The sequence below is a fragment of the Scyliorhinus canicula genome, chromosome 3, assembly GCF_902713615.1.
Source record: "Scyliorhinus canicula chromosome 3, sScyCan1.1, whole genome shotgun sequence".
Lineage (NCBI taxonomy): Eukaryota > Metazoa > Chordata > Chondrichthyes > Carcharhiniformes > Scyliorhinidae > Scyliorhinus > Scyliorhinus canicula.
In genome coordinates this window covers 227,251,680-227,267,945 of record NC_052148.1, presented here as the reverse complement: position 1 = coordinate 227,267,945, position 16,266 = coordinate 227,251,680, and the positions used below count along the sequence as shown (strand labels likewise).

At 47.5% G+C, this 16,266-nt stretch overlaps 1 protein-coding gene across 2 annotated transcripts in view; it reads right to left on the bottom strand.

Annotated features, from left to right (window-relative positions):
• Positions 1-6,510: 6,510 nt before the first annotated feature.
• The window catches only part of idua (alpha-L-iduronidase), a 328,554-nt gene continuing 318,798 nt past the window's right edge, over positions 6,511-16,266 (bottom strand). For both annotated transcript variants that reach the window (XM_038792331.1, XM_038792332.1), the window contains exons 13-15: positions 13,059-13,174; positions 7,467-7,595; positions 6,511-7,277 (exon numbers count right to left, since the gene is read on the bottom strand). In XM_038792331.1, the coding sequence (XP_038648259.1) occupies positions 7,492-7,595; positions 13,059-13,174 (220 nt within the window). In that variant the 3' untranslated portion in view covers positions 6,511-7,277; positions 7,467-7,491. The remainder of the gene's footprint in view (positions 7,278-7,466; positions 7,596-13,058; positions 13,175-16,266) is intronic.

Below are 16,266 nucleotides of genomic sequence, written 5' to 3'. Positions count from 1 at the left end.
TGAGAGGGAGGGGTGGAGCACAGGGTCTCACTCTACACGGACGATTTATTGCTTTATATCACAGACCCGTTGGGGGGGATGGCTGGAATTATGGAGACATTGGAAGAACTTGGGCGGTTCTCAGGCTACAAGTTAAAGATGGGAAAGAGCAAGGTCTTTGCGATTCAGACACGGGGACAGGAAAGGAGACTGAGGAAGTTACCTTTTAAGGTGGTGGGAGGAGCTTTAGGTATCTGGGGATCCAGGTGTCTAAGGATTGGGGACAGCTCCACAAGTTAAATCTGAGTAGAGCGGTCGATCGGATGAAAAGGGATTTCCGCAGGTGGGACATGTTGTCACTGGCAGGGAGGGTGCAGACGGTGAAGATGACAGTCCTCCCGAGACTGCTTTTTTTTTCAATGTCTCCCATTTTTTGTCCCGAAGGACTTTTTTTAGGAAAATGAACGCGGCAATCTCGGGTTTTGTGTGGGCTGGTAAAACCCGGAGGGTGAAGAAGGCACTCCTGGAACGGGGCCGTAGGGGGTGGGGCTTGGCCCTCCCGAGTTTCATTAATTATATATCGATGGCCAGGAAGTGGGTAGTGGGGGAGGGGTCGGTATGGGAGCGAGTAGAGGCGGCATCATGTAAAGGTACGAGTTTGGAGGCTTTGTTGATGGTGCCCCTGCCATTCTCGCTGGCTCAGTACTCCACAGGCCAGTGGTAGTGGCAGCCCTGATGGTGTGGGGACAATGGACACAGCACATGAGATTGGAGGGGGGTCAGTGTGGTTACTGATCTGTGACAATCACCATTTTGTTCCGGTGGAGCGGGGGCTTTAGGAGGTAGCAGTGGGCAGGGATTGAGAGATTTGGGAATCTCTTCATCGAGGGTTTCCCAAGCCTGGAGGAGCAGTTTGAGTTGCCGGGTGGGAAGGGTTCCGGTACCTGCAGATACGGGATTTTGTCCGGAGGCACGTCCTGAGCTTCCCTCGCCTCCCACTAAGGGGACTAAAGGATAAGGTGATGTCTAAAGGACTTCAGGTTGCGGCCATGCAGGCTTAGGATTTCCCAAGCCTGGAGGCATTGGAGGAGGAGTTTGAGTTGCCGGATGTGAACGAGTTTCGGTACCTACAGGTACAGGACTTTGTCCGGAGGCAGGTTCCAAGCTTTCTTCGCCTCCCCCTGAGGGGACCACAGGATAAAGTCATGAAAAAATACGGGGGTTGGGGAGGAGAGGGTCTCGGAGATATATAAGGAGTTGTTGGAGTGGAAAGAAGTCCCTATCGGGAAGGTGAAGAGGAAGTGGGAAGAGGAGCTGGGAGGAGAGTTGGAAATCGAATTATGGGAAAAGGCTTTGAAGAGAGTTAATTCATCCTCTTAGCCTGATCCAGTTCAAGGTGGTTCATTGGGCTCATATGACTGTGGCCCGGATGAGTAGGTTTTTTGAGGAAGTGGAGGATAGGTGCGGACGCTGTGGGGGAAGCCCGGCGAATCATGTATATATGTTCTTGGCGTGTCCGAAGTTGAGGGGATTCTGGCAGGGATTTGTGGACATCATGTCAGAGATCCTGTAATGCAGGGTGACTCCGAGTCCAGAACTGGCAATATTTTGGTATCGGAAGATCTGGGGGCCAAGGGGGGAGGGAGGCCGATGTTCTGGCCTTCTCCTCCCTGGTGGCCCGGAGACGGATTTTGCTGGGATGGAGGGACTTGGAACCCCCAAAGTCAGGTGTGTGGGTCAGCGGCATGGCAGGATTTCTCAGGCTGGAAAAGATTAAGTTCGTCTTCAGAGGATCTATTCAGGGGTTCGTCCAAAGGTGGCAGCCGTTCATCGACTTCTTCAAGGAAAATTGAACGTCAGCAGTAAGGGGGGGGGGGGGGAAAGAGGAAAAGTCAGGGGGGGGTGGGGGAGAAATGGTAGTGTAAGACAAAGACAGGGAACTTAGTACACGGGTAATTAGGAAATAGGGCGGGGGTAGTAGGGGACGTTTTTTCCCCGGTTTTTCGTGAGTGTCGTCCTGCGCGGTTGTTTAAGGAGTGTTAAAGTGTTAAACTGTGAAAATTACAAATGTTTCAATAAAATATTTTCTAAAAAAAAGAAGGGGGGTGGCGGGTTGTCGCATGGGAACCACCAGGCCACAGAAAGCAGACAGGAACGTTGGGGGGGGGGGGGGGGGGGGGGGGGGTGCACAACAGGGGAGGGACACAAGGAAATGAGCCAGGAGGGAACCCAGGGCGAGGCCGTTACATAAATGTAAACTTCAAAAAGAATATTTATTTTAAAAATATTTAGAAAATCTGTTAGAATTCTTTGAGGAGGTAAGAAGGAAGTTAGACAAAGGAGAACCAGTGGATGTCAGTGGAGAATCTATTTAGATTTCCAGAAGGCTTTTGACAAGGTACCGTATAGGAGGCTGTGAAAAATGTCAAGAGTCCTTGGTGCTAAGGGTAAGATATGGTATGGATAGAAGATTGGCTGACTGGCAGAAGGCAGGGAGTGGGGATAAAGGGGTCTTTTTTCAGGATGGCAGCAGGTGACTAATCGTGTGCCTCAGGGATTGGCGTTGGGACCACAACTTTTCACAAATATATTCACAATCTGGAAGAAGAATCTAAATTTCAGATAATACAAAGATGTGCAGAGAGCCTGGTAGTATTGAGGAAGCAGGGGGTCTGCAGAAAGACTTGGACCGGCTAGGAGAGTGGACAAAGAATTGGCAGATGGAATACAATGTGGAAAAGTGAGGTTATGCATTTTGGTAGGAAGCATGGAGGCATTGCCTATTTTATAAAATGGAAAACGCTTAGGAAATCTGATTTGATTTGATTTATTGTCACATGTATTAGCATACAGTGAAAAGTATTGTTTCTTGCATGCTGTACAAACAATGCATATCGTGCAAAAGGAAGGAGAGACTGCAGAATATAATGTTACAGTTATAGCAAGGTGTAGAGAAAAGATCAACTCAATACGTGGTAGGTCCATTCAAAAGTCTGATGGCAGTAGGGAAGAAGCTGTTCTTGAGTTGGTTGGTACGTGACCTCAAACTTTGGTATCTTTTTCCTGACGGAAGAGAGTATGTCCAGGGTGCATGGGGTCCTTAATTATGCTGGCTGCCTTTCTGAGGCAGCGGAAACTATAGACAGAGTCAATGGATGAGAGGCTGGTTTGCGTGATGGATTGAGCTACATTCACGACCTTTTGTAGTTTCCTGCGGTCTTGGGTAGAGCAGGCTCCATACCAAGCTGTGATACAACCAGAAAGAATGCTTTCTATGGTGCATCTGTAGAAGTTGGTGAGGGTCGTCGTAGCTGACATGCCAAATTTCCTCAGTCTTCTGAGAAAGTAGAGTCGTTGGTGGGCTTTCTTAACTATAGTGTCGGCATGGGGGGAACCAAGACAGGCTGTTGGTGATCTGTACACCTAAAATCTTGAAGCTCTCGACCCTTTCTACTTGGTTTGCATTGATGTAGACAGGGGCATGTTCTCCACTACGCTTCCTGAAGTCGATGATAATCTCCTTCATTTTGTTGACATTGAGGGAGAGATTATTGTCGTTGCACCAGTTCACCAGATTCTCTATCTCATTCCTGTATTCTGTCTCGTCATTGTTTGAAATCCGACCCACTACGGTGGTGTCATCAGCAAATTTGAAAATCGAGTTGGAGGGGAATTTGGCCACACAGTCATAGGTGTATAAGGAGTATAGTAGGGGGCTGATGACACAGCCTTGTGGGGCACCGGTGTTGAGGATGATCGTGAAGGAGGTGTTGTTGCCTATCTTTACTGATTGTGGTCTGTGGGTTAGAAAGTTCAGGATCAAATGGGAGGACGACCTGGGGATGGAGATAGGGTGGGGACTCTGGAGCGAAGCACTGCATAGGGTCAACTCCACCTCCACGTGCGCAAGGCTCAGCCTGACGCAACTAAAAGTGGTACATAGAGCCCACTTAACGAGAAACCGTATGAGTAGGTTCTTCCCAGAGGTGGAGGACAGATGTGAGCGGTGCCAAAGAGGCCCGGCCAACCACGCCCACATGTTCTGGTCTTGCCCCAGACTTGTGGAGTACTGGACAGCCTTCTTCGAGGCTATGTCCAAAGTGGTGGGGGTGAGGGTGGAGCCATGCCCGATAGTGGCGGTCTTCGGGGTTTCAGACCAGCCAGATCTATTCCTGGGGAGGAGGGCGGACGCCCTTGCCTTTGCCTCCCTGATCGCCCGCCGTAGAATCCTGTTTGGCTGGCGGTCAGCAGCACCGCCCAGAGCTGCAGACTGGCTGTCCGACCTCTCGGATTCTCTCCAAATGGAGAAAATCAAATTCGCCATCCGAGGGTCGGACGACGGCTTCCACAGAACGTGGGAGCCATTCATGCAATTGTTCCGGGACCTGTTTGTGGCCAACGTACAAGAGGAAGAATAGTCGGGGGAAGGTAGCCGGCGGGGAGGGGGGGGGGCTACGGGCTCGTTACGGGGGTTTGATGGCTACCTAAGGCCCAAAACCAAACTAAATAAATGCCAATAAACATGTTGGGGAATGTAAAATATGTATGCCGGCAAAGAGGGGGAGGCCACAGTTATTACTACGAAGGTGCTCACCTGTAAATATATATGTTAATTTTTGCGTGTTTTTTTTTCACTCTCTAACAATTTGTAATTTGTTCAATATAAAACATGAAAACTGAATAAAAAACATTTATAAAAAAAAAAAAAGAAAGTTCAGGATCCAGTCGCAGAGGGAGGAGCTGAGGCCAAGCCACTGAGTTTGGAGATGAGATTCGTAGGAACTCAGAAGCAGAGGGACTTAGGAGTCCTGGTTCAAGATTCTTTTAAGGTTAACGTACAGGTTCAGTCGGCAGTTAGGAAGGCAAATGCAATGTTAGCATTCATGTCGAGAGGGCTAGAATACAAGAGCAGGGATGTACTTCTGAGGCTGCATAAGGCTCTGATCATATCCCATTTGGAGTATTGTGAGCAGTTTTGGGCTGCATATAAGGAAGGATGTGCTGGCCTTGGAAACAGTCCAGAGGCGGTGCACAAGAATGATCCCTGGAATTAAGAGTTTGTCATATGAAGCGTGGTTGAGGACTCTGGGTCTGTACTCGTTGGAGTTTAGGAGGAGGGGGATCTTATTGAAACTTACAGGATACCTGGATAGAGTGGACACGTAGGAAAAACTAGAACCAGAGGACACAGCCTCAGATTGAAGGATTGATCCTTTAAAACAGGGATGAGGAGAAATATCTTAAACCAGAGGATGGTGAATCTGTGGAACTCTTTGCCGCAGAAGGCTGTGGCGGCCAAATTACTGAGTATCTTTAGATAGATAGCTTGATTAATAAGGGGATCAGGGATTATGGGGAGAAGGCAGGAGAGTGGGGATGAGAAAATGATCAGCCATGATTGAATGGCGGAGCAGACTCGATGGGCTGGGTGGCCTAATTCTGCTCCTATATATTATGGCCTATATCTGTAACCAAGTATTAATCATTATCTCACCTTTTATGGCTCTTTCATTACAGATTTAGCAAACATATTACCTGTATGCATTTTAAACCAGTTTTTAATAACATTACTGCATCAGAATATAAAATATTATATATCATTTCTACATTTATCGCATCAATCAACTACAGACTAATCAGTCAATCATACTACTCAATGGAGTAAAAATTGTCAAGTAACTTACAAAAGGGAACAATAGTAAATTATACCTACAAAATGAATGCTTTCAAATGGAGGGCCAATTCAGAACAGGCATACTACAACCTCAACCCTTTGCACCAAGAAGTGTTCACATTGTCCTCCAAAGGTAACTAACTGCACTTTGCTGCAATCGCTGCGGACAGGACCTTCCACTGCCCAGCCCCAAGGCGTTGATTTAGCTCAGTTGGCTGGACAGCAGAACAAGGCCAACAGTGTGGGTTCAATTCCCGTACCGGCTGAGGTGTGGTGATCCTCAGGTTAAATCACCACCAGTCAGCTCTCCCCTTCAAAGATTCATAACGAATCTGCACGGCCCTTACAAAGAGCACCCTACTGAAGCCCACGTATCTACCTTATCCCCATGACCCCCACTTAACACTTTTTGGACACTAAGGGCAATTTAGCATGGCCAATCCACCTAACCCGCACATCTTTGGACTGTGGGAGGAAACTGGGGCACCTGGAGGAAACCCACATAGACACTGGGAGAATGTGCAAACTCTGCACAGACAGTGACCCAGCCGGGAATCGAACCTGGAACCCTGGAGCTGTGAAGCATCGGTGCTAACCACTATGCTCGCGTGCTGCTAACTTAAAGGATGAATAGTGGGGTCACAAGGATTTTGAATGAGTAAAGGAGGGGAAGTCTCATAATTGTGCTTTAGATGCTATAGGTAAAGGGATAACTAACAGATGTAAAGTAAAGAAACCTAGAAAGAGAAATAAGTCACATACTAAATGGCCGGTATTTTTTGGACTAGCAATTATTATGTTCCTAACAAACGTTTCTCTTTTCATTGATGACTAGATTACAATTAAAAACACACACATTCATAAGGAAAATATATTTATTTTAGGATATTAGTTGAAATACACACAGAAAAATTGAAGTCACAACTTAGAAACAGGTCCAACTTTTACCCTCCGCATGAGCAAATAGTTTGCATCACATTTACTCACTTTATTCTCACATTCCTTCAAACCATTTTCCTTTATCCATCTATCCAATCTAATCGTCAATGTTTCTGCCTCACCATTAACTCAGGAAGAGAATACCACTTAAACTTGTGTAAAGAGGCTTTGCTACAGAATGACAGTTAATTTTCAAATAGGTTTGGAGATATAATCATAAATTGTCAGCATCTTTTTTACATGATGAGCAATGCTATAAAACCAATTCTTTTCAGTTCTGCTGCAGGTAAAATAATTTACATGCTTTTCAGAACTGAGTTGACTTGATTTTTTGCTAATTACTTAGATGGAGAACAAAAGATACATATGATTAAAATAATGTAATTTAATTGAGGATTTGAATTCATTTCAAGAAATGTTAAATCGTATTCTCCTCAAATTGAGATTTGAGCCTTGAAGACATTTCAGGGAAATTGTTATTTTTGATACAAAAAATAAAGATTACATTTTTCAGTGTAACTTGCAGATTTAAAAAAGGTATAAAATTAAATTTAAAATATTTACTATTAGATCCCACTTTAAACTAAGAATTATTTTATAACTGCGGTTTTAATATACCTGGATCATATTCAACTAAATTACACATTTAAAAGAAGAATATGCTTTTATTCGTCCATCACAGGTACATAAGAACATAAGAACATAAGAACTAGGAGCAGGAGTAGGCCATCTGGCCCCTCGAGCCTGCTCCGCCATTCAATTAGATCATGGCTGATCTTTTGTGGACTCAGCTCCACTTTCTGGCCCGAACACCATAACCCTTAATCCCTTTATTCTTCAAAAAACTATCTATCTTTACCTTAAAAACTATCTAGTGCAATTGTTCTTCACAAAGTATTTTAATGTTTCCCTTCGATATATTGAACAGGGTCTGAGTACTCTCCAGTCTTGACCCAATAATCCACTGCACGTATACGATAGAAACCAGACACCTGTGAACGTTCTGTCAGAGAGAAAAAGGAAACTGTTTTAGAGCCCTGAATTCCTAGAGATCGAATATTCTTCCTTCTTTCTTTTGCTTTTATAAATTTAGAGTACCCAATTATTATTTTTCCAATTAAGGGGTAATTTAGCGTGGCCAATTCACTTAGCCTGCACATCTTTTTGGGTTGTGGGGGGTGAGACCCACACAGACACGGGGAGAAACTCCTCACGGACAGTGACCCGGGATCGGGACCCAGGTCCTTGCCACCATGAGGCAGCAGTGCTAACCATTGCGCTACCGTGCCGCCCAGCCAGTCAGCTTTCTTATGGACATATAGTGAATCAGCACTTGCCATATAAACTGGAAATATGTCCCATAGGGGCTGGTTTAGCACAGGGCTAAAGAGCTGGCTTTTGAAGCAGACCAAGGCAGGCCAGCAGCGCGGGTTCAATCCCCGTACCAGCCTCCCCGAACAGACGCAAGAATGTGGCGACTAGGGGCTTTTCACAGTAACTTCATTTGAAGCCTACTTGTGACAATAAGCGATTTTCATTTCATTTCATTTTTCATAGGGTCTGCCATTCTCTGGAAAAACAAGAACCACCTAATGCCTAATCTATTTTCTCCATTGTATAATTTCTACTCATGACCCATGGGTCTCTACAACCTATTTGATTTAATCATTTGCCAGTTTGCATATAATCTAGATCTTTCATTGTTTTATAGACCTGAATTAACTTGGCAGAGAGTTGTTTTTAAAAAATATTTTTTATTCTCCTTTTTCACATATTCTTCAAAATTGACACCCACCAACAAACAGTAAATGGTAACGAATACAATGTCAATCCCCTTCTTAACAACAACCCCCAAACAACAGCCCGCATGACAACAAAAACATCAAATAAAAAAACAAAGAGGAATCAGGAATCGCCCATAGTCACCATTAATATATATAGTCCGCCACAGCAACCCCCGCTAATATTCAAGGTCATCCAATCCCCAAAGATGTACAATGAAGGACACCCATGAATTGCAGAACCACCCCACCCCCCCCCCCCCCCCCCCCACCAGACTCCTCCCTGCCATTTCCTCTCGAAAACACCTCACCCAGTAACGGACCCCTCCCCCAACTTTTCACCCCTCCTAGGCTCATCGAAAGCTGTTCTAGCAGGCTCTGATGGCCGGCGCCCCTCCCCCCACCACACACCGTTTCACTGGCCGGCTTAAACCAGCCAGTGCGGAGGCACCCACCCGGGTCTCCTTCCCGCTGCCCAGTCCCAGGGAAACAAAGAAATCCCCTTTAACACACAGCTCCAGTGTAAAACATACAAACCCCAAATCAATACAAAAGAAAATCTCAACTCTTACCTTGTCCAAATAGACAACATTGACTCATTTAGCACATATACCAACATGCAGTGAAAAAATAAAGCTACATATTCTCCTATAAACCCCCCACCCTCAGTACAAGACCAATCCACAGTCCCATTTCTCAATTCTGCCCCAGTCCTTCTGCCTTCACAAACACCTCCGCCGCTTCCACCGTCTCAAATTAAAAGTCTTTGGATTTGTAGATCACTCTCAGCTTAGCTGGGTACACTATGCCGCACCGCACCCTGCTGTTACACAGTGCAGTCTTCACTCGGCCGAAGGCCGCCCGCCTCCTCGCCAATTCCACAGTAAAGTCCTGGTATATACGCATACCAGCTCCAGCCCTCTGCACCTCCCGCTTCTGCTTTGCCCAACACAGGATCTTCTTCTTCACGCGGTACCTACGGAAACAAATAGTCACTGCTCTTGACGGCTCATTCGCCTTTGTTGTAGGCCTCCACTCCTATGAGCCCGATCCAGTTCATACCGAGAGAGGTCTTCTCCTTCCCCAACAGCTCCGCCAACATCTTGGCAAAATACTCTGTCGGCCTCGGGCACTCCACCCCTTCGGGCAGACCCACAATTGTCAGATTTTGCTGCCTAGATCTGTTTTCCAAGTCCTCCATTTTGGCTCACAGACCCTTGTTGGACCCACCACCCTCTGCAGCTCCTTACCCATTGAGATGAGTTTATCATTGTGTTGCGACAATGCCTCTTCCACTTCCTTCAGGGTCTCACCCTGCTCCCACACCTCGGCCGATGCTCTTGATACTGCCGCCTTCACCAGGGCAATCGCCTCCTCCATCTTCACCTTCAATACCACCCCCATCTCCTTCCTCATCACCTCCATGTGCTTTGCGAACTGTTTTTCAAGTTCCACGAACATCACCTCGGTCATCCTTTCTGCCGTGAGCAGTGTGGCCTCACCCGACGACCCAGCCTCCGTCTTCCTTCCAGTTCGAGCCGACCCTTCCACTTGACGGCGAACCTTCATTCGCCCCCTCCTTCACGGCCGTTTTCCTTTGGATTTTGGACATCTTTCTTCCTTATGTCTACCTGCACTTATTCAAGCAAAAATTTCCCCTGGGATCGGGCATTAAATTCTAAAAAATCAAGTCTCAAGCAGGAGCCCTCCAATGTGCAACCTCCTCCTACATGCCACCACCAGAAGTAAACTTGGCAGAGAGTTATTCATGACATCCAGTACCGCTCATGGCAGAGAAGCCGATGTCTTACTAATTAAATGAAGGTAGACATTTTTAACGTGGATTTTCAAGAAGCTTTTGATAAATTACTTCACAACAGGTAAATCCATAACATAGAATATTTAGCAATTAGGGGAAGCTGCACAAATGCATAAAGAAATGTCTGCATAACTGTAACTAGCAAATTGTCATCATGGCTGCTGATCTAGGTTGTCTTTGTCCTTCAGGAATTCGCATTATGGTATTTGCTCTTTATTATTTGTACTAATGACTTAGTTGAAATGGTTGGAAAAATAATCTAGAAGTAGTGAATGGATGTTATGAAGATTATTGTGTATGTTTCCATTGTGGTTATTTTGTTTTGGTAATTAGCCATAGTCCACAAGGGACCATTGTTATAGAGAGATAAGTGGTTATATAGTTTGACAGGCACATTCTACATCAAGCCTGGGGCAAGGCAACCTTCCATGAACTATCCACAGCCGGAAGGAGATTGAACCCATGTCGTTGGTGTTATTCTGCACCACATCTTGGATGAGACTAAAAAACTGCAAGCAAATCCTGTTGTGCAGGTGAAGGGACCCACATCCAGTAAGCAGCATTTCACTTAAAGAGAAGTGAGCTGCTGTGTATTTGGGAAGGACCAATGCTACGCATCTTAAACAAGTCTAATGATGACCATGAAACCGTTGTCAATTGTCATAAAAACCCAGCTGATTGACTAACTTTCTTTAGCAAAGGAAATCTGACCCTTACCTAGTCTGGCCTTCATGTGACTCCAGATCCACAGCAACGTGGTTGCCTCTCAAAAGCCCTCTGAAATGGCCTAGCAAGCCACTCAGTTGTATCAAACTGCTATAAAGTCAATAAAAAGCTGACCACCCATCATCGACCTAAGCACCGGAAACAACAACGGCAAACCCAGCTCTGTCGAATCTCCTTACTAACATCTGGGGGCTTCTGCCAAAATAAGGAGAGCTATCTCACAGACTAGTCAAGAAGCAGCCTGACAGAGTCATACTCATGGAATTGTATCTTACAGATAACGTCCCAGACACCACTATCACTATCCCTGGGTACATCCTGTCCCACTGCCAGGAGAAACCCAGCAGAGGTGGTAGCACAGTGGTATACAGTCTGGAGGGAGTTATCCTGGGAGTCCTCAACATCGACTCCGGACCCCATGAAGTCTCATGGTTTCAGGTTAAACATGGGCAAGGAAATTTCCTGCTGATCACCGTGTACTGTCCACTCTCAGCCGATGAATCAGTACTCCGCCATGTTGAACACCACTGGGAGGAAGCACTGAAGGTGGCAAGGACACAGAATGTATTCTGGGTGGGGGACTTCAATGTCCATCACCAAGAGTGGCTCGGTAGCACCACTACTGACAGAGCTGGCCAAGTCGTAAAGGACATAGCTGCTAGACTGGGCCTGCGACAGGAGGTGAGGGAGCCAACAAGAGGGAAAAACATACTGGACCTCATCCTCACCAACTTGCCTGCCACTGATATATCTGTCCATGATATAATTGGTAGGAGTGACCACGGCACAGTCCACACATTGAGGATATCGTCCATCGTGTTGTGTGGCACTACCATCGAGCGAAATGGGATAGATTCAGAATAGTTCTAGCAACTCGGTTTGGACATCCATGAGGCACTGTGGGCCATCAGCAGCAGCAGAACTGCACTCAGCCACCATCTGTAACCTCATGGCCCAGCATATCCCCCACTCTACCATTACCACCCAGCCAGGGGATTAACCCTGATTCAATGAAGAATGCAGGAGAACATGCCAGGAGTAGCACCAGGCACACCAAAAAATGAGATGTCAACCTGGTGAAGCTACAACACAGGACTACTTGTGTGCCAAACAACATAAGCAGCAAGTGATAGACAGAGCTAAGCGATCCCACAACCAATGTATCAGATTTAAACTCTGTAGACCTGCCACATCCAGTCGTGAGTGGTGGTGGACAATTAAACAACTCACTGGAGGAGGAGGTTCCACAAATATCCCCATCCTCAATGATGGAGGAGCCCAGCACATCTTTGCAAAAGACAAGGCTGAAACATTCACAATAATCCTCAGCCAGAAACGCCGAGTGGATGATCCATCTTGGTCTCCCAGCATCACAGCTGCCAGTCTTCAGCCAATTCAATTCACCCCTGTTCATTAGATGTGTCAAAATCATCAATGGGCAACCATCACAGGACTTCCTGAGTACTTTCCTGGGGCAAATAGAAGTGATGTCTCGCCAATGCCCACAACCCTGACCCCCCCCCCCTACAAGAATCTGCCTCCATCCTGACCCATAAAGTCTCCGCCTCTCTACTCCAGCCCCGCACCTTCTCCGCGTTCAACGCCCAGTAGTAATACGGCAAGTTCGGAAGGCCCAACCCCCACCAATTGCCGGCCAGTCTGCTCCTGCACCTCTGTCGATGTCTTAGTCAAAGTCGCCTTTATCGGGGCAACAGTCTCATCTACCCACTCCTTGAGCGAGGTTATCATCTCTCTCCGATGCATGTCGAAGTGCTTGGAGTCAGCCACTCAAAGTGCTGTCTTGACACCACTTCAGTCAGCGGCCCCTCCAGACGAACTAGCACCTGCCATCTTCCCTCCTGTTGGACTCACATCCACACTCGCCAACGGACTTTGGCTCGCCCCCTTCCTCTGCTGATTCTTCTGGAACTCCGACATTCCAAACCTCCTCAGACCGTCCAACACCTAATCATTCAAAAAATGCCCCAAAAACTGGGCATAACGGGCCAAAAATCAGAAACTCTAGCAAGAGCCACCCGACACGAGACCTCCACCTACATGTCGCCTCTTGATGTCCTCGGACCGTTTTATTTTAGATCAAATTTATTGCAGAAAGAGAAATAAAGAAATTTAAACTAACCTTTTCTCTTGTTCAGTGGAGAGTATACAAAAATAGTAAAAATAGTATCTTTGTCATTGATTCTTTTGTAAACGTTTCCGTCAACTGAAAATTCCACTTCAAATGTTTTCAAACATCTGCATCAAACAAAAAATAATATTTAAGTCACACCTATCTTAAATCCCCATTTGAAATGACAGATAATTAATTGCTAACGCTTAAAATTATAGTTAAATTAAGCTCCCCTCTAAAAATAGCACATGATAGTAACATTCCTGCCTTATAGTAGATTTAAACTTCTAAGGAATTCCTTTGATAATTTTTACAAGAGAAAATTTCTTTTTTATGTTAGGTATACATTGTTAATAAGCAGAGATTAAGAAAAAAAACACAAATTCTGAAGATCTGAATTAAAAATAGGAAGAGTTAGAAATAAATGGCAGGTCTTCAAGTAGAGTCTGTGACCCCCTACCTCAGAATGCAGAGTTATGAGAAAGAGTTGCTACCTGAAATACCAACTTGTCTTTTATTTGCTGAGGAACTTGAACATTTTTGCAGTTACCCACTCTTCATTGGAACTGGCATGATTTCCATTACTGCAAAATCTGAGGTAAAATTGGACTTGCAAACAGCCAGGAGAGTACAGAGATCTTGAAGGGTTTTTAGGGCTTGAAGAGTTTAGCGATAGGAACAAGGGGTGAAATTCTCCCCTACCCAGCGGGGCGGGGGGTCCTGGCATAGCGGAGTGGCGCCAACCACTCCGGCGTCGGGCCTCCCCAAAGGTGCGGAATTCTCCACACCTTTAGGGGCTAGGCCCACGCCGGAGTGGCTCCTGCTCTGCCGACTGGCGCCAAAACTGGCGCCAACGGCCTTTGACGCTACGCCGATCGTTGTCGAGGCTGGCCAAAAGGCCGTTGCCAGTCTGCGTGAGTCCGCGCATGCGCCGGAGCGTCAGCGGCCGCTGACGTCACCACCGGCGCATGCGCGGTGGAGGGGGTCTCTTCCACCTCCGCCATGGTGGAGGCCATGGCGGCGGCGGAAGAAAAAGAGTGCCTCCACGTCACTGGCCCGCCCGCTGATCGGTGGCCCCCGATCGCGGGCCAGGCCACCGTGGGGGCACCCCCCAGGGTCCGATTGCCCCGCGCCCCCCCCAGAACCCCGGGGGCCCGCTCGCGCCGCCAATCCCGAGGTGGTTTAAACCATGTCGGCGGGAGAGGCCTGACAACGGCGGGACTTCGGCCCATTGCGGGCCGGAGAATCGCCGCGGGGGGCACGCCGATCGGTGCAGGGGCACGCCAATTGGCGGGGCGCGATTCCAGCCGATTCCCGGGTGGCGGAGAATTCCGGCCACGGCGGGGGCGGGATTTACTCTGGCCCTGGGCGATTTCCCGACCCTGCGGAGGGTCAGAGAACTCCGCCCAAGGTATTGGAGCGATTGGAAAACAACAAAGAGGTTATGGTGGAAGGATCCTTCTAAACCTTCTTGTTTATTCCCTGTCTACTCTCTTGTTACCCATTTCTTTTATTTTTGCCATTACATTTTTGATCTATGGATGATTTACAGACATGTGTCTTTAAACAGCTTGCCATTTTAATTCAAACAGAAGGGAGCCGTGACCTGCACCTTTAATTCAGGCAGCGTGATCCAGAAGGCTGTGTGTTTTAGACTGATGATTGGAGATTGGCTGGCCTCAGTGGTGACTCAGTTTGACTGATGTGGCTGGTGGCCAATGAATTGGCCCGAAACGGCTGTGCTCTGCCTGGTAACAGGTGGTGATTAGATCTGATCCTACTGAAATGGTTCAGAGACCTAAGGAGCTCTCAGTTTCTTTTCTGGCAGCTTAGAGAGATGTCCCACTCTTTTTCCACTCTGTTTTCCTCCAGAACGACTGTGTTTCTGAACTAGCAGAAAGCCTGGGTGAATTGCTGTACAGGAGAACCATTATAGGCGGTGCAGGAAAGGTTCAGAATCTGATAACTCTTTCAGCAAATACAGAGTCTTGGAAGCAAAGTTTGACTAGATGCAAGGTTGAAGGAAACAAAGGACAGGATTTACCGATCAACCCGCCGTGTATTTTTCGGCGGAATAGGCTGCCCTCCAGCAGGATTTTCTGGTCCTGCCGTTGTCAACAACATTTTTCATTGACTGCACCACTCGTCGGTGGGAAACCTCTGCACCGTCAGTGGGAGAGCCAGTAAATTCCACCCAAAGACTCTGGGCGGAATTCTCCCAAAGGCTCGACGCCATCGTGAAACCCAGAGATGTTCACGGCGGCGTCGGAGGCCTCTCCTGGCCCCCTATTCTCCCCCCGCCGGGGGGCTAGGAGGGCCGTGCCGGGGAACCCGGCCGCGGGGCTTTGTCGCTGACGTCAAGGCCCGGCGTGCCGAGAATGACGCGGCCGAAGCGCCTAATGACGTCAGTCCCGCATGCGCAGGTTGGCCGGCTCCAACCCGCAAGACGTGGCGGCTTGATCTTGCGGGGCGGCGGAGGGGAAGGAGTGCGTCCTATTGAGATGCCGGCCCGACGATCGGTGGGTACCGATTGCAGGCCTGTCCCCTCCCGAGCACGGTCGTGGTGCTCAGTCCCCTCTAGGCCCCCCACAAGCCCCAAACGGGCATCTCACGCCGTGGTCATGACGGCAGCAACCAGGTGTGGTTGCCGCCGTCGTGAAACAGTCGTGAACGGCAGGCCGCTCGGCCTATCCGGGTCGGAGAATCGCGGGCCACCATGAAAAACGGAGGCCCGCGATTCTCCCACCCGGTGTGTGGAGCGGAGAATTCCGCCCTCTGCCTCTCCAGGAAAGATGTAAGTTCGGTGTTTTAAATAACTGCAGGTAAACCAGTGCGGGTTGCAAAACTCACGGTTGTGATCTTTAAGCTTACTGAGAATAAGGCATGTGAGGACCCACCATTTGAAGTTAGACTCTTATCTTTTAGTTTCCTCTCTCTGTCTTTGTCTGTCTTGTGCGTGTGGGTAGAGAGTGGAACAATTAAAGTGGGTAGTAGGTTAGCTTGTTTTTATTCAGTTGCAGTCACTGCATATTTCATCATTATCCTTGTTATAAATGAACAGTAATTGTGTTTCAACTTACAAACCTGGTAACTAATTATTGGGAAGCCAAGGGCTAAAGGTCTCAGGAATTTTTATAAGAATTACTCGTTAATTCACTTGTGTTGTGACTCCAGGGCACGAGGGGGTTGGGCTCGACCGCGCTCTTGCCCAGGGTGG